At 45.0% G+C, this 26,777-nt stretch overlaps 1 protein-coding gene across 1 annotated transcript in view; it reads left to right on the forward strand.

The window, feature by feature from the left end:
- C16H4orf45 (chromosome 16 C4orf45 homolog) overlaps positions 1–26,777 on the forward strand; it is a 53,464-nt gene that overhangs the window by 17,344 nt on the left and 9,343 nt on the right. Inside the window, exon 3 of the mRNA XM_048364215.1 lies at positions 10,715–10,773. Within this exon, the coding sequence (XP_048220172.1) occupies positions 10,715–10,773 (59 nt within the window). The remainder of the gene's footprint in view (positions 1–10,714; positions 10,774–26,777) is intronic.

Raw genomic sequence — 26,777 nt, forward strand, 5'->3', positions numbered from 1 at the left:
CCCTGTCCTGGTGAGGGGTCCAACATTGTTGGGTGTTAAAGAAGGTTGTGAGGCCAAAAGAGATGGGGCTGAGAACTGGGCTTCCAGTAAGGTCGCTATTAGTTTCTGGGTTTCAGGCTATTGGTTGCAAGTCCTGCTTTGTGTGGGGTGGGTCCTCTGGCCTTCTTTGGGAGTGTGTGCTCCATAGAGTGGATTTCTTTCCCAACGTCATGACTCAGAAAATGTCCTGGTTTGGCTTCCACTCTCAGGGATGTAACTATATACAATTTCTTGATCCTGGCTTTTTGGGTTTTTTCAGTGCCAAGGTTTGAAGTCAGGATCTCAATCTTGTCGAGCTTGCTTGCTTGGCTGGGGCTCAATAACCTGGGCCAGGCCTCTAGCTTCTAGTCTAGCTTCTTGTTTTGTTTTGCTTGTTCTAGATGGATTCTCATGTATTCTTATTTCTAGGTTGGCTTCAAATCATGACCTTCCAAATCTCAGCCTCCTCAGTAACTAGGATTACAAGTGTGAGGTAATAAGACGAAGGAATCCTGGCATTTTAACACACTTGTGTTTAAAGAAAACCCTTATTTTCAAGGGTCTATCTGTATCCTAACAATCTTGAAGAACACTGAAATGTTGCCTTGGATTTAGAAATGAAAAGATTCAGAGAATGACTAGACATAGAGTCACTGAAGATGACTATAGAAGCAAAGAACTATGCACCACTCACCCATCGGTGGAATCCTGGGTTTTGTATCTGGGGCTGTTAGTCCTCTCTGCAGATAGGGCCGGGGTGTGCTTCCATTCTACATCCAATTATGAGTTTAGACTCTGACTTCAAGCCCTTACCAACCACTGCCTCAGGCATCCATCGGATGTGGTGGGAGCGGATGCCTACGTTGACATTTGGGAGGACACATGCGCCTTCCCCCACATGGACAAGCAGGCCAAGTGCTCTTGCGATCTGAGAGTGCTGGCATTCCCACGTCTCTGAGAAGCAGGTCCCCTCTCGTGTGTGCTGTCACTTAGAAAGCACCCATCTGCTTCGTGTTCATTCTCTAGGACCTTGCCTTTCCGTAACCTCTGGACGTCCCTTGTCCTTCCTTTCCCATCTTTGTCCAGGTCCAAATGGTCACTGCTTGCTTCCTCTGGGGCTCTCACTGCGATCGCTCAGAACCCCCATTTTAAACACAGATTCCATTTTTAAGCCCACTGGATTTTTACAGTGCTAAGGGCTGCTTTTTTTTCTAATGTGCTGCTCCAGTTCTGTCTATGACAGGCAGCAAGAACGCTCAGGCCCCTCCAGTGATGTCCGGGACACGGCGGGGGCGCTGCCTCCAGCCTTCTCCCGGGGGCAGCCGCAAGCGTCTGTGGCTCATCTGGCTTTGGCAGGGAGCTAATAACATCCCTGCCGAGCGACCCTGCAGAGGGCAGGGAAGAACCACCCCATCAGCTCTCTCGGCTGGACATTTTTGTGTTTCCCTGGCTATCCCTGTTGGGAGGCTCGTAATGCCCAAGTCACAACCAGGAGAGACCCCTGCTTTCGCCATGCTCCGACTCTGAACAGCAATAGATTCTTCTCGTTTCAGTGGATTGTAAATAAACTCCATATGCGGGTTCTGCAAGGAGAGCAAGACCACGGGAACTGTTCTTGGGACTTCCCCCTCAGGCTGGCTGTGGGAGTGCTCCAGCTCCTCTCCCCAGACCTCGCCTTGACCTCACCCTGGCCTGCTCCGTGGGCTTCCAGACGCCCAGGGTCTGCTTCTGCTCTCTGACCTCAGACACAGTGATTGAAAGCTTGCTGTTCCCACAGAAATGACGTCAACCCAACTCAGCCACTCAGTCTTCACTGTCACGATCCCAAAGACAATATTAAGCCAATGAATCATAATATATTGCAATCAGTTTAACACACGGTATCATAACTTAAAAAGTATCCAGGGAGTGCTATGGAAATCCATCCAGCTTTATGTTGATAGAAGAACTAAAACTTGGTAGGCTTTGAAAGTTCTGACTCATTTTAATTGCTACAATTGTACGGTTGTGCTCCTGGGAGGGCTTCCACGTACTTCATCTGTGCTGGGAAGATCATTTGTGGGAAGCACTCATGTAGTTAGTGTGTGAGAATAGCTTGGTATAAGGGGTTTATTTTCATCGTTTTTTTAAATTTCATAAACATTTTACAGCCTTTGGAAAATCGACCAGAATCAACCATTGATAGGTTGGGATCTAAAAACAAAGCTAAGCCTTCCTTCCCTCTCCTGGCCTAGCTGGTGCTATCCCGAGTGCCCTTCCTGACCTCTTAGGAACTTATCTGGAAACCAAAACCCACTGGCAGTGCGCCTGCGCTGAGTATGTGCAGCACCAGGAGGAGAAAGGCTCGCCTCCCTCTGTAAGGTTCTCCTTTAACGTCACGAGGAAACAGTCCTTACTCTTCAGTGTCACTAACAGTCCTAACGAACCTCCAGATTTTTGAATGTTGGAATGATGGTGTGTGTGTGTGTGTGTGTGTGTGTGTGTGTGTGTGTGTGTATGGTGCATTTGAGTCCTATACTCTACCACTGAGCTACGATTTCAGAACCTATATTGAAGACTTGAAGAAGAGGAGCTGAGTCTGACAGACCACACTGGAAACCCGAAAGGCTACAGCTCAAAAGACAAACCTGAATGGAGACCCTTGTCTCCACTTAACCAGCAACAAGCCAGAAGTGGAGGTGTTGCTCAAGTAGTAGAGTACCAGCCTTGAGCAAAAAAAAAAGCTAAGGGACAGCACCCAAAGCCCTCTCTCTGGTCAAGCCCCAGAGTTTTGGGGCCCGCGCGTGTTGACACCCATACGCAGAGATAACAAAGCTTCTCCCTTTCAATTAAGCTATAAAAGCAAAATGGAAATAGCTCATCTAAAATTAGCCGTGTCTTTGCAGACTGCTTTTTTTTTTTTAACCAGATGGCTGTGTGTCTGGTTCTCACTTTTTACTTCTAACAGCTATTTGCATCTTAGCAGTTTGTGGTTGAACATAAAAACAATTATATTAGCACTTTTCATTCTTAAGTGCTGGAAAAGAATAACATAGATTTGTGTTGTCCTAAGAAGCCCTTCGTAAGGGGGTACGTGGGCTGACCATCTTTGGAATCAACTGAAGGAAGTCGTTTTTCTTGCATCTGAGTTTCCAGAAAACATATATATATATTCAGTCTGATGCCTCCTTTCTCTGTGAAACCATGTAAACAGCAAAGGAGGCCAGTGTGTCCCCTCCTCCTCCTTCCTGGAGAAACAGGGCGTTTGAATAAAGCCAGGCACAGAGGGGCCAGCGTGGGCTCAACTCCTCCCATGCAGAACGAGAAGAAGTCATCTCTGGGACTCTGAGAGCAGATGGCGGACACTGGCGCGGGGAGACGCGGAGGGGGGCAGCGTGCGGGCGCAGGATGGGTGCACCGCAAGCCACACGCAGGGAGGAAGGAGCAAGAGAGTGTGCCAGTGTGCTGTAGGGTGACCATGGGTCAGAGCCCTGAACTGGAACTTTCCAAAGCAGAAGGAAATGGTACAGAGGCAAGGGGACAGACCTGTTGAAACTGACTTCACCGTGTGATCCACGCATAAAGCGCCGCACCAGGCTATGCATGAAGGCTCGCAGCTGTCATGTCAGCTTCTCACGAGGCAAAGATCAAGAGGACGGAAGTTCAGAGCTGGCTCAGGCCAAAGAAAGGAACAAGATCCCATAAGCTGAGTGTGTGGGGTGTGCCTGGGACCCCATGTAGGAGGCGTGAGTAGAAGGATGGAAGTGTGCACCCAGGACCCCATGTAGGAGGCCCCGTAGAAGGATGGAGGTACAATACTCACCCAGGGGAAAAAAATATGAGACCATCTCTGGCAAATAACTAAAGGAAGATGATACGGCTCTAGATGTAGAGTACCCACCTAGCAAATACGAATTCAAACCCCAGTACAACCAGACACAAAATGATGTGCAAGTTCTATATTCTTGTTGCGGGGGGACTAGCACTCTTGGTCAACATTTTTGTTCACAGTGTTTTATTACTTGGTCCACATCTCCATCGTCTGCCTTTTTGCAGGTAATTTGGAGATAAGAGTCTCTTGGATTTGTCTGCCTGGGTTGGCTTTGAACCATGATTCTCAGATTCTGAGATTATAAGTTTGAGCCTTGGGTGCCCAGCTTAACTGTTAAGTTTTTATGTGCCAGTTAAAATACATTTACATATGATTGATGGTTAAAATAATCAACGAGGAGGACATGTTTGGTAGTTTCTGACGGCCATTTAGCCCGGAATGACCTCACCTCTCCAGTAAGCTCCATGTGTTCTCCCCTATTTGACGCGACTTCATTGGCAACCACTGACGACCAGGAAAGCAAATACATGCTATGCATTGTTCATTAGAATGTAGAAATGTTGGAAGGAAAAAAAAGAACGAGGTTCAATGTCATGTAAAGCCCAGTGAGAGATGTTATCCCTTTGTAAAGAAAACTTAAAGTACCCCCAAATTTAACTTCTGTAGGATCTGACACATATCTTGAATGTGTATCGACTATAAACAACAGTTGGCTGTCAGCTAAGTTCTGGAGGATCATGGTTCAAGGCTAACCTAGCCTTAATAGAAACAGAGAGACTTGATCTCCAAAATAACCAGCAAAAAGAAAAATGAGCTGGAGATGTGGCCCAAGTGGTCGAGTACCAACCACACAAGTAGCAAGCTCTAAATACCAGGTTGGTTTTTTTTTTTTAAGGTAAACACTTTTTGAAAAGTAGTCAAGCTTCTTAAAGTTAGTAATTAGCTTTATGCCTTAGATTTTCAACAAATATTATTTTATAATAATAGAGAACACAGAACGTTAAGACAAATTCATTAACTTAGAATACGTTCTATTAACTTGTAATATGACTCCATAACCCAGCTTTTTGATAGAGTATGTGTTGGTCCTGGGGCTTGAACTCATTGTCCCTGAATTTTTTTTTTCATTCAAGGCTAGAGCTCTACTACTTGAGCCACAGCTCCACTTCTCCTAGCCTGGCTTTTTAACATGTATTCTTAATGAATTCTGAAATTTTGTGCATGATCTCATAACAGAAGCACAGGTGGATAAAATACAGGACATCTGTTTTCCACATCTAGCATTGATCTTGTCTTTCTAAGGTAGGGAAAATGTTTAAAGTGTGATACATTTACATAGATAATTATTATTATTCATATACAGCACGCTCAGAGTATTTTAACTAGATTGACAAAAATGCACAGAATACAGAAAGAAAAAAAAAACAGAAAAACCTCTTTTCTCAGTATTGAGGTTTCTTAGTTTTGGTGTTTTTTTTTTTTTTTTTTTTTTTTTTGCCATCCTGGGGACTGAACTCAGGGCCTGAGCACTGTCCCTGGCTTCTTTTTGCTCAAGGCTAGCACTCTGCCACTTGAGCCACAGCGCCACTTCTGGCCATTTTCTGTATATGTGGTGCTGGGGAATCGAACCCAGGGCTTCATGTATTTGAGGCAAGCGCTCTTGCCACTGGGCCATATTCCCAGCCCTCAGTGTTGAGTTTTAGAAACCCAGGCACCTTCACAAGAACGCACTCATTGAGCTCTGAGGGTCTGTGTGGCCCTGCGGCTGGGGCTGGGCACCCAGGAAAGAGAAACAGCAGGACAAACATGGGCCCCAGGAGGCCCCGGGGGGCTCCTCGTGCTGGGGAGGAACTCTCGGGCCGTTTCTTCGTTTTTGTTGCTGACAGTTTCAGAATGGCTTTGTCTGCAGTAGTGTTGGGTGAGCCCACGCCACGTTCCAAATGTGATTTGAGCAGCTTAGGCCTGAGACTGGTTTAATTTGACTCTGCTGACACAAGCCACTCATTCCATCTCTTTCCACCTCCAACTGCCGAGCCCAGGGAAGATGACAATCCAGAAATGAAGGATGGAAATGGAGCTCACGTTTATTCCCATGCACTTTTTGCAAAGAGATTAATTTATATGTGAGCAAAAATAGTGTGTGTGTGTGTGTGTGCGCACATGCGTGTGCATGTACTGGTTACCCTGGCTTGAACTCGGTCCTTCATACCTCACTACCATATGAAGCATGCGTCTAGTCTGGCATTTTGCTGATAAATTGGATAGATAGACTCTCAGTGTTTTCTACCCAGGATGCCTTTGAATTGTCATCTTCCAGGTCTCAGCCTTACGAGTAGCTAGCATTGTAGAAGGGAACCACCATCCCTGGCTTACATTCAGCAATGTACAGCAGCTCTATCGGTTCGGCGAGCAAGCAGGTGGGTCGGAAGCTCGGGGATGCAGGTTGTCTTCTCAGCTCTCTAAAGCTGACATCAAGGTGTTCCTGTGGCAGTGATGTCATCTGAGGTTTGCGGCCTCTTCCACACTCAGGGTAGATTTCAGCTTTTTGTGGTTGTAGGAATAGCTATTAGCCTGCATCATTCTTTGACCCCTAGAGTCCCCTAAGCTTCTTACCATACTATCTCTTGACCTTTATAGCCACCAATGGCAGTCCCCTTCGTACCAAGCTACTCCCCTGCTCTATAGCCCTTTGCTTAAAAGGGTCCAGAGTCTTTCAAGAGCTCACCGGATTGAGAATCTCCCTTTCTTAAAGTTGAGTCTTCATTACAGCTACAAAAGTCCTTCAGAGTAGCAGCTAGGCTGGTTCAGGGTCGGCAATCTGGGAGAAAGTGTGTGACCAGGGGTTGAGAATCCCAGGCATTACACAATTCTATCTACCAAGAGACCATAGTAATCTCTGAGAGCAATGCTAAACACAGCTGTGTGCGGAAAGCACTGAGCATAGGATTGGAGAAAATAAGGCTCAATAATGGGACAATAGCAATGTCTGCATGGTATATTTTCCTACTTGTGTAAGATCGTGTGTGTGTGTGTGTGTGTGTGTGTGTACCATTATTACGGCTTGAACACAAGGTCATGCATTCTCACTTGGCTTTTTCATTCAAGACTGGCTCTTGAGCCACAGTTCCACTTCCAGATTTTTCTTTTGGTATTTAGAGATAAGAGTCTCATGGATTTTTCTACCCTGCCTGGCTTGGAACCATGGTCCTTAGATCTCTCATTTCATAGTCTCTTACTAAGTGGACTTCGGTGTTTTTTTTTCTTTAATTGATAGGTTTTTCTTTTGATTTCTCTAATAATAATCAACTGTCACTCCTACTCTCTTAGGCTGTTTGTCATTACACGGTTTTCCTTTTTATTATTATCTTTAAGAAGTAGTAAAAAGGGGGTTTCAACACATCAGTGTATGAGTGCAATGCATCTTGATCACTTTCACCCTTCTATCATTCTCCCTTCCAACCCCACCCACCCCTCAAATTCTGTGGTTCCATTTTCACGTGTGTACAATGAATATCATGTATTTACCCGTGCTTTCTCTCTCCAGTCATCTGTCCCCCACCGCTTCACCCCCCTCTGACAAAACATTTTCAGCTTCCTACTATCCATTTTTGTTAAACTGTAAATCAGTAGTTCAGAGGAATGCTACCATTGCAACCCTCCCCTGTGTAGATGCATAAATCTTTTTCTTTAAGCTTTCTGGAAACATAATCGAGCACGTCGGTGATTATTTGAATACTCCACAGAGAGAGAGCAGAGATGCTGCAACTGTAGTTAACCAGCCCAAAGCCCAGGTTTCATCTCTTTGCTGAAAGTGAGTGAATGAGTTCAGCTTATTTAAAAACACTGAAGTCAAAAGTGGAGCAGGGGGCTGGGGATATGGTCTAGTGGCAAGAGAGCTTGCCTCTCATACATGAAGCCCTCGGTTCAATTCCCCAGCATCACATATACAGAAAACGGCCAGAAGTGGCGCTGTGGCTCAAGTGGCAGAGTGCTAGCCTTGAGCAAAAAGAAGCCAGGGACAGTGCTCAGGCCCTGAGTCCAAGCCCCAAGACTGGCAAAAAAAAAAAAAAAAGTGGAGCAGGATATCATTCATGTTGGAACTCAGTCTCTAACATGGCACAAAGTGAAGGGTTTGGATTTTTTTCACAAGGGAGAAAAATGCATCACAGGACGAAGACTTTAAACACTGGCATTTCTCAGAAAGAATTGTTTTGTCTCTACCCATGCTCTGAATATAAAATGAATACTTCAAATGCTCCATTCATAGAAAGGCCTTTATGCTTGGTCTCCCCTCAATGGCTCAGGTCTACAATAGGCAGTGGAATGCATTTGCGTGACCTAGCCTCCAAAATGCCAGTGCTTCCCACTGCCTGTGAGGAGAAAGGCACTACGGGGTTAACATTAATATTTTGTAAATTGAGGCAAGTAGCGAAAAAAATACATTAGCATGAGAAAAGGTAGTCTGGGGCACTTTTCCACTCGAATGTTTAGGACTAAGAGCTCTGTGTTTCCGGGAGACCATGGGACAAGGAAACCCTAGTGGACCCACATTCTCCAAATACACGGCTGCTATAGTCACTGCTCAGGAGAAACTCATCATTATGGGATGGAAAAATGGTCCTTTCTGGGAAGGAAAGTCTAGCAAAAGCACATGGAGTATCATAAGAAAGAAGAGGGCTCGGGGTCCATTCCAGCAGCCAGCCCCCCTAAACACGTCAGAACTCCACCGGAGGTGGATGGAGATTCAAACGGAAAGTTGTAAATGACAGGTTCAGTTTTTGACTAGATGAGTCCCAAATGTCTGCATTAACTTAATTCCAATTTAACAGATTTCTCTCACTTAGAAATTGTGTCTGGGGCTGGGAATGTGGCCTAGTGGTAAAGTGCTTGTCTCGTATACATGAAGCCCTGGGTTCCATTCCTCAGCACCACATATATAGAAAAAAAGCCAAAGTAGCGCTGTGGCTCAAGTGGCAGAGTGCTAGCCTTGAGTAAACAGAAGCCAGGGACAGTGCTCAGGCCCTGACTCCAAGCCCCAGGAGTGGCGAAAAAGAAAAAAAGAAAGACATTGTGTCTGAACGTAATTAGTGAGTGGTCCCCTTTTGTTAAAGTCTAGGCTTATTTAAATATGGTTTTGGAGTAAATATCCAAGTGGAAGCTATAATTATTTTTGCCAGTAATAAATAGCTAAAGTAAATGCAAAAGATTCTCATTGATTTCTATAAAATACAACTGAATAGTTTTTATGAAGGTGTTAAATTTATTTTTTATTTAGTTTTTGATGGTTCTGAGGATTGGACTTGGAGGCTGTCTCCCACTTGAACCACATTCTGAATCTTTCTTTATTTTTTTTATTTTTACAGTACTGGGGCTTGACCTTGGGGCTTCACGATTGCTAGGCGAGTGTTTTATCACGTAGCCTGCCCTCCAGCCCTTTAAGCTCTGATTAGTTATCAGATAGGGTGTCACTTTTGGCCTAGGCCAGCCTAGAGCAAGAGATCTTCCTATTTAAAAAGTGTGTGTGTGTGTGTGTGTGTGTGTGTGTGTGTGTGTGTGTTTGCAGTAGCCTTGAGCAAAAGCTCCAGGAGAGCTTAATAAATAAAATCCATTTTCAGGCAATGATATATGTCAGGAATCAATTTTAAAATGAAGCAATTCCATGAGCTTTTGAAATATTCAGATCAACACTTCCACACGTGCTGTGCGATGCTGGGGCGTCTTACCCCCTTTCTTTGGTCACTCATGTTGTGTGTGGACAGGGCAGCGGTCAAAGTTGCTGGGTTTTATCTTTGAGCAAGTGACATAGTGAAACAGATCACAACCCTCTCTGCAGCAGCCAACAAGCAAAGGCATTTTCTCAAGCCAGAGTTTGGGAGGAAAGAAGTGGGGAAAGGGCAGATCATAAAAATGGAACTAGACACCCACCAGTAATTACGCCTGTCATCCTAGCTACTCAGGAGGCTGAGGTCTGAGGATTGCAGTTCAAAGCCAGCCTGAGTAGGAAAGTCCATAAAACTATTATCTCTAGTGACCCAGCAGAAAGCCAGAAGTGGTAAAGCAACAGTTTTGAGTGAAAAAGCTAAGTAAGAATAGAAGGCCCTGAGTTCAAGTAAGTAAGTAAATAAATAGATATGAAGAAAATATAAAAATGGCACTAGGTCATTTACTTATGCTAAAATCGCCATCCTAGCTCATTGCTTGCTGAGATGCTATGAAGTTGGTACCAGATTCAATATAAGTAAAAAATTAATTGCAAACTTAAATACGTTTTGATAATTCATGTCTTGGTTTCCCAACTCTAGGATGGAAAACCTAGAAACAATGGCAGAACCAAGCCCTTGTTTCCCAGCGATCACAGGTCCTCGCAGTGCACGCTGAGCGCGTGGGAGCTAGCTCGGATGTGGGAATTGGTCCTAAGCTTGCCACCACTCTGCTTTCTGAAGGGCTTTTGCTGATGTGCACTTTACACAGGCGTCTCCGTCCAGCTCTTTCCTGTGATGCTGCCATTGCATTTCTAGAAGATAAAGGGAAAGTCGAGTGTGCTAGGCTGTTCATGCAAATAGTGAAGAGTAATTCAGAAGGGCTGCTTATTCGTAGTCATAGGACAGGAAATCGCTAAGGCAAGACGGACGAGTCCCACGCGGCTCTCAGCTTGTCCTCAAAGCGGAACTCATCCGCTCATCTCTATTTCGTCCCTTGGGCTTAGTCTTTCAGATCAGGAAACATGACACGCCATTTCTCCTGATTTTCACACAACTGAATTTAGCATTTCCTATTTTACTTCCCAACCTGACTTTCTTCTTGACTAGGAAAATAGACCTTTAGCTTATTGGTGCCTGTTTGCATAGGTGTGATGGTATATTGTATTTTTTTTTCTTCCTACAGCATGGAGAACTAAGTCTTGCTGCTGTTGATAAGTTAACCCACAGATATCAAAACCCATGGTGAGTGCATACATATACATATGTGTTTGTGTGTGTGTATGTGTGTGTAAACGCATGTGTGTACAAATGTACGTGTTTCCTGGGGATGACCCAAGAGCCTTGTGATTGCTGAGCAAGCGCTTGGCCACTCAAGCCGCACCCCTAGTCTTGTTATTTTTACTCTGCTTTTGAGATAAGCTGGCTTTGTCCAGGATGGTCTAGAACCCAGGATTCTCCTATTTCTGCCTCCCAAGTAGCTGGGATGACATAGTGGCGCTCGCTACTACTTAACTTTTTAAACTACATTACCACTTTCTTTTTACCTCACATAGATTTAGAAGAGGCAAGTTAGGAATTTTTATTTATTTATTTTCACACTGGTTCTGGGGCTTCTTCACTCAGAGCTGGCACGGTGACATTCGAGACACACCTCCCCTTCCAGTTTTCTGCGGGTTAAGTAGAGATGAGAGTCTCATAGAGCCGGTGCTGGTGGCTCACGCCTCTCATCCAAGCTGCTCAAGAGGCTGAGATCTGAGAACTGTGGTTCAAAACCTTCCCAGGCAGGGAAGTCCATGAGACTCTTATCTCCAACTAACCACCAGGAAACTGCAAACAGTGCTGTGACTCCACGTGGTAGAAAGCTAACCTTGATTAAAAAAAAAAATCACTCAGGGACAGTGCCCAGGCCCTGAGTTCATGCCCCACAACCGAAAAAAAGAAAAAGGTGTCTCATAGATTTTCCTGCATTGACTGGCTTCGAACCACTATCTCGGCTTCCTGAGTAGCCAAGGTTATGGATGTGAGACAACAGGGCCTGGTAAATTTTTGTTCTAATGAACAAAAGGAAGTTTGGAATGAAGACTGGAAAGTAAAAGGAGCAGAATTAGAACAAGAAATTAATAGAATACAGTGGGGGAAAGAGATACAAGTCCACAGCGATTAAGAATGGTACCTGAATTAGCCGCAACTTTAATGCTTTCTGTGGGAAGAAAACAACAATATAAAGGGTTTTGTTGTTGTTGTTAAAACCACTCCTTTCATGCTGTTGGCCTAGAAACAGTAATAATGGGCAGCCGTGGTTAATAACTATAAACTTGCTAAAGTCACAGAAGGGCTTGAATTCCTGCTGTCTTCAGGTAGCTTATAGTGAGAAGCAAATGTGTAGCTGAAGGTATCTGAAATTGTGGGGAAAGAGCCACAACTAAGCTTGACTTGCAGACAAAGCACAGAATTCAGATTTCTGAGTGGGAGGGGTCACCTGGGCTCTCCCAAGATGGAGGGTTGAATGTTATCTTTGTTGTCATAAATTCTTGGAGGTGAGAGTTTCCAGGGCCTGCTTTTCCTCAGTTTTCAATTTTAAAGAGTACACTGACGTGTGCAAAAGGACTAGAGTTCAGTCTCTCTCTGTACAACACACAACACCTGTCAAAGGCCTAGCAGGTATTTCGGGTATTATTTCAGGACAATAAAAGGTCTCACTGGTAATTCCTAACAGGTTTGCTGGGCTTGGGTGTTTATAAAAGTACCACCCTCCGAGTGATAGGGTGAGAACCAGGTAGAGAAGACCAAGGGAAGAGGCAAGGGCAGAGAGCGCCCCCCAGGGCCAGGTAAATGAAAACCCAGGAGAAAACAACAGCTGGGCAAGTTTTAAAGAAGGATTTAATATCACCAGGTGCTGGTGGCATACACCTAGAATCCTAGCCACTCATGAAGCTGAGATTGGAGGCTCATGGCTCAAAGCTAGCCCGGTCAGGAAAGTCCACGTGACTCTTAGCTCTAATTAACTACCAAAAAAGCTAGAAGTGGAGCTGTGGTAGAGTCTTGAGCATAGAAGTTGAAGACAGAACCCAGGCCCTGGGTTCAAGTCCCAAGACCGGCACCAAAAAGGGGATTCAGAGGGCTTAATATGAGGAAACAATCAATAGCAGATACTTGGCTTATAAATTGCCTCAGAAAAGCAGAGTGATTTGAGTCAGAACCACAGGTGATAAATGCTTGTATATTGGCAATAGACCAGAGTCCGCTCCATTTATGAGTAGCTTGTAAATGCTTTAAATTTTTTTGTTATTGTTTTTTTGTGCAGGTACTAGGGCTTAAACTCAGGGCCTTGTGCTCTTGTTTTCACTCAAAGCTAGCACTCTACCACAAGACTCACACTTCCAGTTCTTTTTTGCTGCTTTTTGCTGGTTCATTGGAATAGGAGTATCTTGGACTTTTCTGCCTGGGGTGGCTTTGAACTGGCATCCTCAGACCTCAGGATTACAGGCATGAGCCACCAGCACTCAACCATAATTTCAGAATTTTTAACTGACTTGAAGTCAGTTAAAGAATCATTTGTGAATGCAATGCCTCTTTTCCCCTCCAATGTAAAGCTGAATTGAATCAACTGTGTGTTGGGTAATTTGTGGCGTCTTAAAGATTAATGAAGATGTGTCTCAGAAGATGTGACACGATGAACTGACATGTGTCAGGTGGCCGGAATGTACAATGATCGGCAGGGTCCTCGCTCCCAAGTTGCTCGTAGACTTTCAAGACCAACAGATGTGAGCAGAGGTGGTGAGCCGAAGCACACTGCGGGAGAATGGTAATTAAGTGTGGGATAACCCTTTTGTGTTTCTTCAGAAATAAAACTAACATGGGCTTATTTTTAAAGCTCCTTTCTGTAGACATGTAGCCAGCTGATTTAGTCATTTTTATATAGTCTGTTCTGTGTGCGATTGGATGTTTTCCAGAACATACAGACAGTACTGTAATCGCAACAACAGGAATGAAAGCCACAGATAGGAAGTATAGGGACAGCCCGCAGAGCAGAGGGCACAAGAAAATGCACTAGTAAATGAGGCATTGGCAGGAGTTTTTGTTTTAAAAAATAACAAAACTCTTTCAAAGCTACTCACTTATTGAAGACCCACCCAGTCCTCTAGGCCTTTAGCAGGTAATAGAAGGCAGACAAAGTCTTTTTTTTTTTTTTCTGGCACTCAAACACTTTCCTATAATAATCTTTTGTATATGTCAAACAGCTTTCTGATATTGTGACAAAATATCTCCGATAATTGACAAGAAGGGCTCATAGTTCAGAGGCTTTCATCCACAATCTCTTGCTCTGTTGCTTAGGCCTGGGGTGGGTGGCGCCTCAGGGGAAGGGGGCGTAGTTCACCTAGTGGTGGTGGGAAGTATAGCAAGAGAGACAAGAAGGAACAGGGGTCCCAAAGTCTCCTTCAAGGGCACATCTCCAAGGACCTAACCTCCTTCCTCCGGGCTGCTCCTCCTCTTAAACTCCCAGTAGTTCTATAGACTGGAGACCAGGACTTGGAATACATCTTTGGGGACATGCAAGATGCAAACAATCTCATTGAACTCTGAAGACAATGTTGTTATCAGAGGGAGAACATCTATTTGAAATACGACTTATTCTGCGGGCCGGGGTTATGGTGTCATTAAATAGTGAATGTGAGAGTCATCTTAAAGATAAAGGTTTTTCTAGACGCTCATTGATTTAGGGGTATACAAGTATGGAAAAGGAGAATGCTCCTGTTAGTTCTTTCTATTCTTTTCTTTTTTCTTGTCCTGGGTTTTGAACTCAGGGCTCATACATGCTAGGCAAAATGCCCCACCACTGAGACACAAATTACTACTTCTTTTACATTTAGTTGTTTTTTTTAATTGATTCTTGTGCTTTTTGCCCAGGCTAATTTTAGGCCAGGATTTTAAAAATCCCACTTCCTGAATGGTTGAGATTGTGGATAGACACCACCATTCTCTCAGATTTCTTCCTACCTTTATTTGTTGAGGGGGGCCATATTAGATTTGAACTCAGGACCTCACACTTAATAGCAGTCATGCTACTAGTCCCCTAATCCATCTTTGATTTAATTCTTTTCAGATTGGGGCTCACATTTTTGCCCTAGGCTAGCCTCAGACCACAGTTCTCCTACCTGTGCTTTCCACTTAGCTGAGATTGCAAGTATAATCACCGTATCCAGTTTATTGGTTGAGATGGGGTTTTACTTTTTTGCTCAGACTAGCCTCAAACTCTGATCTTCTCAATCTCTGCCTCCAATGTAGATGGGATTATAGACACGCACTCGCATGCCTGGCCTCTTTCCGCGCTTGATTCTGTAAATGTGCCGTGTGATTTTCAAGTCAAAAGCAAGTGATAATGATTAATCAGTTGTCTTCTTTCCAGGGTGTGTTGATATTTTTTTTCCCCAGAGCAAGTGTAAGTTACAAATCCAATCTTTAAAGTTAAATATTGAAGCCAGCAACTTCAAATTTCCCTCAAATTAAAAATAAAGTGTTTGTTTGCTATATAAGACAGAGTCTGGCCCTCACTGCCCTGTTTACAGATCAGAAAGAAGAATGAAGGAAAGCACTTTTGGAAATAATCTCTTCAAATCTTCCCCACTTTCTTAATGCCATCCCTATTATCAGAATCTGTGGAAAGCCATTCCAGGTAATGAAATAACCTAGCAAATAAGAATTTTCATTCATCCCTGACATCTTTCCATTAGTCCCCTAGTCAGGAAAAGGAGCTACAATAGGAGCTCACACAGAGAGCTGGGCGCAGACGCCATTCTCCTGCAATCTCACATAGCATTTGCAAGTCCAGCCCCTCAATCCTGCACCCTTCCTTCCTTTCTTCCTTCCTTCCTTCCTTCCTTCCTTCCTTCCTTCCTTCCTTCCTTCCTTCTTTCCTCCCTCCCTCCCTCTCTCCTTCCCCCCTCTCTCCTTCCCTCTCCTCTCCTCCCTCCTCTTCCTTCCTTCCTTCCTCCCTCCTTCCCTCCCTCCCCTCTCCTTCCCTCCATTCTCCCCCTCCCTCCTCTTCCTTCCATCCTTCCTTTTTCCCTTCCTCTCTTCATTCCTTTCTTGGCAGTACTTAGGTTTGAACTCAGAGCCTTGAGCTTGCTAAGGATACCTCGTTACTATCAAGCCTTGCCTCTATCCTTGATTTTTGCTGGATGTTTTCACATCAGGTCTTGCTTCCTGCTGGGGCTCGAACCTGGTTGTAATCTACCTATGTGAGGGTTACCTAGTTCCTAGGATAACCAGCACGCTTCTTCGTTGAAAAGGGATCTTATAAACATCTTTCTGCTTGGGCTTGCCTCAGACTGTGATTCCAACAATTTAGCCTCCCAAGTAAGCCAAGTCCTCTTTTTGCTTCCATATGCATTTCTTTTCATCTACAGTTTTTTTTTAATCATACCTGGAATAATTTTTCAACTACCTTACAACCTCTCTTCATATGAATTTTTGATTTGTTCATATGATCAGGAATTAGTCCTCATTCTGTAATTACTACTATTGATTTAGTTAGCACACTGTGTAGTGCGTACGAAAGAAAGCATTGGGGAAATAAAGATAAATTTTTAAAGTCACATGACATCAAGAAGGAGATACAAAAATAGGACATCATAACAACCATTCAATCTGAAAGAGGCTGAACAGGAGGCGGTGTTCCGCGGCTGCTCACAGTAGGAGACAACTCCCGCTCCCCGGAAGCCCTGTTCACACTTCAAAACACAATCTGGACACGTTCCCTCCTGAGCATGCTGTTGCCCTCCCGTAGGCTCTGATTCTGCTTTTAAGCCTATGACTCAACTCCGCTGTGTGTTGATCTTCCTTCAGGAGGCCGTGAGCCATGGAAATACTGTGACTTTTCTTTCTTTCCTTCCTTCCCTTACACTTAGCCCGGTTCTTCGCATTTATGAGGCCCTCAATGTGTATCTGTTCAATTAGAAAAAAATCAGGGTCTGGTCCTTACTGCATGAATAGCAGCACGGATTGGTAGAGATGAGGACTAAGGAGTAAATGAGGTCAGGGTCCGAGGACTCCCTGGTAGGAAATAAAAAGGGTTGAAAGGACCATTTTAGGAAAATGTCTGGATTCCTCCTTGTGTGAATTTTTAAAGACTTACTGAAATGAGAAAGTCAACAAAATTACTCACATGCAAATATTGCTCTAGAAGGGAATGCTGACACGCTGTGGCCTGCGTCACGACATGGCGTCCTCAATGGCCAAGGTTTCTGATTCTGGTGGCTGAACTGAGCTTTGTCTCTAGGACTCAGGAAGAAGAAAAGCTAAGGGATGCGAGCAGATCATAAAGAGAGGCTAGGGAGCTAGGGTGGGTGTAAGATCATAAAGAGAAGTTAGGGGATGGGTGTAGTTCATCGCATCCTTTAAAACCCATCGTCTCTTCTCATGCCTGGCAGCCTTCGGCTGTCCTCAACTTGGAATTGTACCTTCATCCCACACCTACCGTCAATAACACAGCTCTTCGTGTCCTTACAGCATCGTTCTTAAAGATGCACCTAGACATTGTGCGAATAGGTGGCCAGCGTCAGCTTTTGTTGAGATTTTCTGGGCCGCTCTCACCTATACTTATGATGTCTTACACAGTTTTGCACACGTCTTCTCTTTCCATTCTCTCCTCCCCCTCTTTGCTGTCTAGCCCCCTGACATGGTTCACATTCTGTTCAATCATCTAAGTAACTATGTATATGGCTATGTATATTTATTTATGTATATGTTCATGAGTATGTATGTCTTCTAGGTCTAGCTTCCATATATAAGTGAAAACATACCATATTTTGTTTTTTGATCTTGGCTTGTCTAGCTCAGTAAGATGTCCTCTATTTGCACCCATTTTCCTGCAAATGACATGGTTTTGTTTTTCTTCACATATATTTTTTTTCTTTATTGTTGTGCACTTTGCTCGATTCTATCACTTGGCTATTATAAACAGAGTTCAAATGCATAACTTTTATGTCTTTATTTTAGCAATATGAAGGGAGCCTGATGCTTGGTAAATAGACACTCTACCACATGAGCCATATCTTGAGCCCTAAAAGGTGTAACTTCAAAGTGCGACTCTGAATTAGCAGTAACATAAAGTTAGAAATAATATTCCCCAAGTAGGAGGCTAAACACATTTGTGAGACTATGTCCTATATTATGATTAAGAGTAGCAACCCTGCAAACAGACTTTGTAAGTTCAGGTCATAGCTTTACTTCCCACTAGCTATGAAACTTTGGAGAAATTATTCAAACAAGGCTTCACTCCCCCAATTTGTCAAATAATGATAACATATTCTACCCTCCAGGGTTGTTGTATAGATTGTGTGCTACATGAAAAAGATGTAGTGTAACATTTGGTATATGCTAAGTGCTTAATATACTTAGTATTTTCTGGTAGTGTAGGCATAACCAGGTACGACAGGAAGCCATCGTGAGGTGTGGTGACTTGGCCACTCAGAGGCTCAGCTACTGGAGAGGCCGAGATTAGGATTCACTGCTAGACCACACACAAAGTTTTCAAGATCTTCATCTCAGTCAATAAAAATGGGGTGTGAGTTGGGTGCCAATTGCTGTACGCCTGTCATCCTAGCTACTCAGAAGGCTGAGATCTGAGGATCATGGTTCAAAGCCAGCCTGGGCAGGAAAGTTCATGAGACTCTTATCTCCAATTGACGACCCCAAATCCAGAAGTGGCTGGGCGCTGATGTCTTTCACCTGTAATCCTAGCTACTCAGGAAGCTGAGAGCTGAAGATTGCGGTTCGAAGCAAGAAAGTCTATGAGTCTCCAGTTAATCACCAGAAAACTGGAAGTGACGCTGTGACTCAAAGTGGTAGAGTACTAGCCTTGAGCAAAAAGAGCTCAGGACTAGTGCCCAGGCCCTGAATTCGAGCACACCACTGTCCAAACCAAAAAAAGCCAGAAGTGGAGCTGTGGCTTATTTTGTAGAGCACTACCCTTGAGCAAAAAGCTCAGGACCAGCCACAGCTCCCTTAGTTCAAGCCCATGACTGACACACGCACAAAAATAATACTACTGAAAGCCAAAAAGAGTGAGGGTGTGACTTAAGTGATAGAGTGATTTCCTATGAAGAGTAAGGCCCTGAGTTCAAACCTCAGTACTTCCAAGAGAGGGACAGAGAGAGAAAGACTAGTGTAACCATCAGTTTATTACCTCAAGCAAACATTTTTGAGAGTGGAAGAGGAAGCTAATCAAATAGATCACACGCTAAACTGAAACAGGCCACTTCATTAAGAAATAACATTGTATAGTGAAATAAATGAAGCACACTGAAATAATGAAGCAAATGCACTTAACTTTCATACATGGATTTTAATACTGGATTTATGTACATTGTTAGCTCAAAACAATAGTATAAAATTAGATAGAGAATAGAAAGTTCACACCGTCTAGCTGAGTTAGCCCTCCAAGAGTAGAACAATAGTCCAAGAATAGGAAAAGAACTGAAAACACACCATGGAAATGAGCTATTGTCTAGAATGTAATCAGAGAAAACAGAAAGATGGAAATCAATAGTTTGAATTTCTCACATCTGTACTTCTAGCTGCTCAGGAGGCTGAGATCTGAGGATCACAGTTCAAAGCCAGTGTAGGCAGGAGAAAAAAAAAGGGGGTATTTTTTTCTATATGCATTTTAATATTGCTTACATGTATTCTATGTGTACTTAAACTACTCTGTTAAAAAATTCAAAGCACTGTTTGTTACATACATAAATATTTCATTTGGTAAAAATAAAAATTAACCTACAGGAGAATATAACAATAGTCAGCTGGAATTTCAATAACCCAGGACTCTTAAACTGAAAAAAAAAAGAGAATTCCAATGTAAAAATCAGGACTGCCGGTGCTAAAGGGACCTTTAGAGACCTAAGTAAGCCACGCTCTTTGTTTGTGCAGACGTGTGCAAGGTATGCCTTTCTGTGGCACTGGCTGTGTGAGTGTAGAGAAAATTGCCTGTTTATTCCACAAGAAATACTGCCAAAACCAGTTGTTAAACTAGCACAGACTTAATGACAGGCACTCTTTAAAAATATATTGGTACATAAATGCATGCTTGTTTCTCGGAGTTATTTTCCTCAAAGCATCCATAAATCTTGACAGCTTTCTATTTTTAAGGTTGTCAGTGTGTGGAACACTGGTGGGATTTCCAGAAGCAGCAAGTAGCAATGTGCTGCACTTTTTGACATTCTCAACAGCTAGTCCTCACTTGGGCCTGTGGGTTTTCAACTACAACGTTCTCCACTCTTCTTTCTGCCCCTCTCCCCTCTCCCAGCCCTGCAGCCCGAAGGCTTCTCAGGAAGCCATCGCCAGCCCCATCCTCAGGTCTCGCATGGGCTCCGTGGCAGTGCCACACAGAGCTGGTGCTAATCAATCCGTTCACTAAATACGCAAGTGCTGATCGGTACCAGGTACCTGATAGGCCTGAGGACTCAGGAGACAAACACAGTGCCTGCTTCCCTTGCGTTCCATCAGCAGAGATGGGGCCGTTCGTCATCCGTCATTCGGTTGCACTGGTCATTGCTGTGATGGGTAAAGGAAGGGCACGTTGCATGTAGATGTTTGCTGAGGGTGTATTTCTCCCCTCAGTATGGAGCACGGAGAGCAGAAGGATAGGGATGTGACTGATTTGGAAAGGCAACTGTTCTTCACAAGCACAGCTAGCGGAAGGAGAGACCACGTGGTATTCTCACAAGGGACACAGACCCATTGATCGCGATGCCCTGGTAGGGAAGCATGCAGTCTACCCGGCTGCGGCTCACTGCCAGTTCCTCATACGGGCACGGAAGTGCTTCCCATGAGCTTCCCCAGAGCTTGCCTGTCATCTCTCAGCAGCTCAGACATCAGAACCCAAACTCTTTTTTTTTTTTAAGTTATTATTATCAAACTGATGTACAGAGAGGTTACAGTTTCATACGTTACCCACTGGATACATTTCTTGTACTGTTGGTTACCTTGTCCCTCATACCCCCCTCCCCCCTCCCCCTTTCCCTTCCCCCCCCCCAGGTGTTCAGTTCACTTACACCAAACAGTTTTGCAAGTATTGCTTTTGTAGTTGTTTGTCTTTTTTAACCCTGTGTCTCTCAACTTTGGTATTCCCTTTCAATTTCCTAGTTCCAATACCAGTATACACGGTTTCCAATATACTCAGATAAGATTACAGAGATAGTGTAGATACAATCACAGGAAGGTGATACAAGAACATCATCAATAGTAGAAGCTACAGATTCACATGGGATGTTGAAAGTAGTTACAACTGTGATATAACAATCATTTCGATGGTGCTCAGGCCCTGAGTCCAAGGCCCAGGACTGGCCAAAAAAAACACAAAAAACAAAACAATCATTTCCATAAAATGGAGTTCATTTCACTTAGCATCATCTTATGTGATCATAATGGTATAGCTATTGGGCTCTTGTGATCCTCTGCTGTGACTTGCCTAAACCTGTGCTAATTATTCCCAATAAGGGAGACCATAGAGTCCATGTTTCTTTGGGTCTGGCTCACTTCACTTAGTATAATTTTTTGCAAGTCCTTCCATTTCCTTACAAATGGGGCAATGCCATTCTTTCTGATGGAGGCATAAAATTCCATTGTGTATATGTACCACATTTTCCTGATCCATTCGTCTACGGAGGGGCATCTGGGTTGAGAACCGAAACTCTTATAGCTGCCCGGAAGCAGCTGTTGGGCCTCACAGAAAGGTTTATGTGGATGAAACCAAAGCACAGACTGCAAAGTACAAGTAAACAAATGAGCTAAAATGAGCTAGAACCAGGCAGAGTTTGTGCCCTAGAAAAACTGTCGGAAAAAAGGAAAGGAAAGAAAGGAGAAGCTCAGGTTTCATTGTCATTGTCATTGGTCTAGTTTTGTAAAGCCAGAAACACACTGTGGGCGTGGCAACTTCCACTCACACACATCCATAGGAGTGATTTGCAAACGAAGCAACAGACTGACCTCCCAGCCCACCATCGTGCGCCATTAGCTTGCTCCTGCTCGCCACTTCTTTCACTGTTTCCCTGAGGCCTGTTCATATTCCCAAGTTTCGATTACTGAAAGATCCTGTGTCAGCTTTGCTACTGGACAGACTCAAGATTAATCCGTACAATCTTATAAAATACAGAGGCTTTCTGAACCTTGGCTTCACAGATTTTACAGGGTTTAGAAGTGAAAGTCACTGTGTGGAAAGCATGGCCAGATCTGACCCACAGGAATGGAGGTCAGGCAGATCTCTATCTTCAGAGTCGAGGAGAGACTGGAGGAATGCAAAGTTTAGAGCTATCATCTCAAAATAGATTTGTTGTGATTTTTTTTCTTCTCCATCAAAGACCAATTTGAGATCTATTATTTGCCCTCTTGTTCGAAAGCGATAATCATTTAAAAATCTTTTTGTTTTTCTGGACATCTTCTAGGCAGAAATCAAAACCATTGTAAAGAGTTGAGATGTAGTTCAGGGGCAAAGTGGCTGCCTAGCAAGTGCCAATGTCCTGGGTTTGATTCCCAGTACCAAAAAAAGAAAAGACAAAGAAACACAATAGACAAAAAACCATTTTAAAGCATTTGAACTTGGTAGAATTTCAGCCTTCAGGAGTTGTTTTTCGTTTATCAGCAGCATAGACTTGTGCTGGGTGTGGTCCCTGGGTGCTGTCTGGTGGCTCTGCGTGTGGTCACTGAGCGCAACGAAAGGGAGTGAGCCAGGGCGCCCGGATGTGAGGCTGAGAGGCGAGGAGGAAGGAGCCGCCGTGGCGGGGTGTGCTGAAGTTAGCCGGGCCACCGAGGGAAGCTCTTGGTTACCATCTGTATTCTTCTTGCAATTCATTTTGTCCCAAATGGTCCTAGTTTCAAAGAAGAATAAATGCCCTTTTCTGACTTTTGAAAGATACAGACACTGAGTTAAGTGGACATTCACTTAGTGGCTAAATCAAATTCTTTCAGAAAATGGTCTGTTCTATGAAATAGCTCACAGTGTGGTGGGAAGGAGACACAGAAAACTCTGGAACACGAATGACCCCAGCAAGGGACTGCTTGCTACATACGACCCAGTCCAAGGTGAGGAGGGGTCGCATGGAGGCTGTCTGAGGTGGAGTCTCAGAAAGTGAGGCCAGGGAGTGAAGCAGGAAAAAAAGAGCTAGAAGAGAGTGGGCACGAGTAACTGAAGCCCCTAAATGACAAACAACAGCCACAGGAAGTGTTTCAGTGCTGCTGGCTTCCCCGGGCATTGAATGGTGCAGGGCAGGGGATGTTACTAAGAAGTAGGAGATGCCAAACACTGGTGTCTCGTGCCTATAACCCTCGCTACTCCAGAGACTGAGGTCTGAGGAGGATCAGATGAAGCCAGCCCAAGCCGACAAACCCAAGAGACTCTTATTTCCATTTCATCAGGAAGGCCAGAAGTGGAGTTGTGGCTCACCAGTTTTGAGTAGACACATCAAGCAAAAGCATGAGGCCCTGACTTCAGACCCTAGTACCCCCCTCCCCACAACACACACACACACACACACACACACACACACACACACACACACATTAACTCTTGAAAGAAGGGAAGGCCTCAAGGAGGAGTTTAAAATTTCCTTACTCAAAGCGATGAGGTGAGGTTCCCACTTTGGATGGAGAACGGCTGAGAGTGGGAGGGCATTGTGGAGTGAGGGAAACAAGGTGGGTGTCTTTGAAATTTGTCAAAGCAGCCCTTGCCGGCAGGGAATGGGGTTCATCTGGTGGGAGAAGCACTCCTGATTCTGCGTCGTTGTCGTCTTCATCCTCACCACCATTGTGAACAAAGTTCTTCCGGCAGCCATTTATCCACAGGGCCAGTGCAGACCCCATCCTCACAATGGCCTGACTGCGAGCAGCGATCACCCTCCTCGAAGTCTTGCTCACAGTCAGCATTGCTGTGGACGCCTCCTCAGCTTTCCTTGTAGAGTCCACCGTAGATTTATTGCTCCCATAATGGCAGTGTACAGCTGCGTTGCTTTTGCCTTCCCTTCACATGAGAAGTTCCACCTTGCCTTTGACGGTAAGCATCCTCCCCTGGCGCTTGGGTTCACTGCCAGAAGCCTTAGAAGGTCCAGAACATTTCTGGTAGCATCGTAGGGCTTGAAATCAATTCAAACTCTTACGAAAATTTCCCAAAAACTCAACACTGGAGAGCCACAGTGCGCACAGCAAGGGGACGTGGATGTGAAGTGGACGAGGAGGGATGCTGCATGCAGGGGCACAGCTGGGGAGGGCAAACAGATCACTGAGCCAATCAGCGCCCAGGATGCAGAACACAGGCCTGTGGTTGGCTGCTTTCCATCCCATCTGCCAGTAGCGTGCCGTGGACCATCTCGTGCTGGCAAATTGGCGCACGCAGCAATGGCGCACTGCATTTTCACTGTGTGCAGTGCATACGTGCATAACGTATTGTATTTCAGTTTAATGATTTTAATGTCTTTGAATTCACATGTTAATGGTTTTATGTTTTAAATTTTCAGGCAAAAAATTCAAATCATAAGTATATAAATACCTATATACTACAAACCCCATGATATAGCAAAAACTCTGTGATACAGAAATACACACACACACACACACACACACACGTTTTCAACCCATGATACAATGAAGCCGCAATAAGTGAACCGCGATACAGCGAGGGATGACTGTACTCTTATCTCCCGCTAACCAGCAAAAAGCTGGAAGTGTAGGTGTAGCCCAAGTTGTCGGCTGCCAGTCTTGAATGGAAAACACCAAGCAGGAGCGCAAGGCCCTGAGTTCAAGCCCCAGTATTAGCACCAAAAAAAAAAAAAAAAAGATATGAACAAAACAGTGTCTCCTGAAGAAAGTAGATAGAAAGAGGGACACAGGAAACCTTGTGAGAGAGAGAAGTGACGTGGCCTCTTGAGGTTGAGATGAACAGGAGGGAGATGAGTATCGAGTGGAGGAGCAGCCTCGTGTCTAGGGCTGAAAGGAACATGCTAGGACAGCTGTATATTGAGCAGTTGGGGTGTTTCTTAGACAGCTGTGGGGTGGGTGGGGTGATGAAGTTTTCTTAGACCTGACAGTCTTGGTGTTCTGCATAGAGTCTGTGTGTGCGAGTGGTTGAAATGGTGAGGAAATATTTTTCTTTCTTCCTTTTTTTATTTGTGTGTGTGTGTGTGTGTGTGTGTGTGTGTGTGTGTGTGTGTGTGTCAGTCCTGGGGCTTGAACTCAGGGCCTGGGCACTATCCCTGAGCTTTGCTGCTCAAGGCTTGTATTCTATCGCTTGAGCCACAGCTCCACTTCCAGCTTTTTCTCTGTGTGTGTGTGGTACTGAGGAATCGAACCCAGGGCTTCACGCACGCTAGGCAAGCACTCTACCACTAAGCCACCGTCCCAGCCTGAGAAAATGTATTTTACTTGAAGTTTACTCTTAGACACTTTTTTGTGGGGTGCCAGTCCAGAGGCTTATACTCTGACCCTAGGCTTTTGTGCTCGAGGTTAGCGCTCTACTCCTTGAGCCACAGCCCCACTGCCAGCTTTTTAGCATTTTTAGTTGGGCATAAAATTGCCCCACAGTTTCCTGTCCAGGCTGGCTGGGGACCATAGTCCTTGCATCTCAGCCTGCTGAGTAGCCACGATTCCAGGCAGGAGCCCCCAGCGAGCAGTTGCTCCTGGGCATTTTCAACTGTCCAACGCAGTGGGAGGAGAAACGGTCTACTGAGAGCAGAAAGGAGCCCAGCCAGGCCGTGCAGGCAAAGGCTCCCTCCCGGGGAGGCTTCCCCGCCCGCCCCATGGCCCGGAGCCGTCTGGTACGCCAGTCCCGGGACATCACCTCACCGTGGCCTGCAGCGGTTGCATGGAGACCTCGTGTTCGGGGCTGCTGTTGCCGGAGGACTCGCACCTGGACCTGAGCGCGCCTGCAGAGCTTGTGCCTGGAGCCCGGCCGGCTGGCTGGAGGAGGCGGTCTGGCCACAGGCTCTCCAGGGGTCTGGCTAGGAGGTTGTCACAGCCCGGCTGGTAATCTTTACGACCGGGATCTCCTTCACATTCAGGACGGGTTCCATGGGGGGCTGCAGAACCAATGCTTCCCTCCCTGAGCAGAACTGAGGCCTTGGAGACATTGCTCTCAAATCGGAGTTGCTCTCTAGGCAGCTGTTCAGTAAGGCATGACCCAGATGTCACCTCCGCCTCCACCCTGGCCTGGGCATCGGATGCACACAGCACCGAAGACAGTGAACGAGGGAGGGGAATCGGGCTCTGCTGTGCGTGATTATGCCTGGACTCCGTGGGCTTGCTTCATCTGATTCCAAAGCAAGTCATTCATTCATTCATTCACTCATTCATTCATTCATTCATTTTGCCAGTCCTGGGGCTTGAACTCAGGACCTGGGCACTGTCCTTGAGCTTTTTGCTCAGGGCTGCCGATGACCACAGCTCCACTTCCAGATTTTTGGTGGTTAATTGGAGATAAGAGTCTCATGGACTTTCCTGCTCTGGCTGGCTTTGAACTTTGATCCTCAGATCTCAGTTTCCTGAATAGTAGGGTTAAAGGCAAAAGCTACCAGTGACCAGCTGAAAAGATTGGTTCTTTGCTTTTTGGGTTGTTTGGTTGGTGAGTTGGTTGGTGATAATCCTGTAGCTTAAATTCAAGACTTGGAGGCTGTTTCTGAGATTTTGTGCACAAATGCTCTACCTCTTTGAGCCACAGCTCTATTTCCAGAATTTTCATAGTTCCTTGGAGATAAGAGTCCTGGGTTGGCTTTGAACCACCATCCTCAGATCTCAGCCTCCTGAGTAATTAGGATTACAGGCATGAGCTTCTGGAGTCCAGCTGAAAATTTGTTTAACTGCCCATGTGACTGCTGATCCAAAATTAAATACATATTATCCAGAGGATAATTGGCAGGCATGACCAGCTAGAGTCACTCGTGACGGGAGGCCAGAGGGACGTCCTGTGGTGTGGAGGGGCGCAGATGGGATTCTTCCTGGACGGTGTGTCTGCCTGAGTGCCAGCAGCTTAGCGTTGAAGTAAGGTGTTGGGCAGCTGCAGGGAGGGTATTGTTGGGGTGCTTGTGTTGTTCCTAGGCAGTCTGCATCTATGCAAAAGGCCACAGGAGAGAAGTGAACTGGGAAACAGCTCGTCTTTAAAGTCTCCTGTCAGTTCTGCAAGAGTCTGGCCAAAGGCATGGACTGCACTATAAATGGAAAAAGGAAAAAATCCCGCATAAACAGAAGTCTCCTCGCAAATGTTC

Source organism: Perognathus longimembris, chromosome 16 (assembly GCF_023159225.1).
Source record: "Perognathus longimembris pacificus isolate PPM17 chromosome 16, ASM2315922v1, whole genome shotgun sequence".
Lineage (NCBI taxonomy): Eukaryota > Metazoa > Chordata > Mammalia > Rodentia > Heteromyidae > Perognathus > Perognathus longimembris.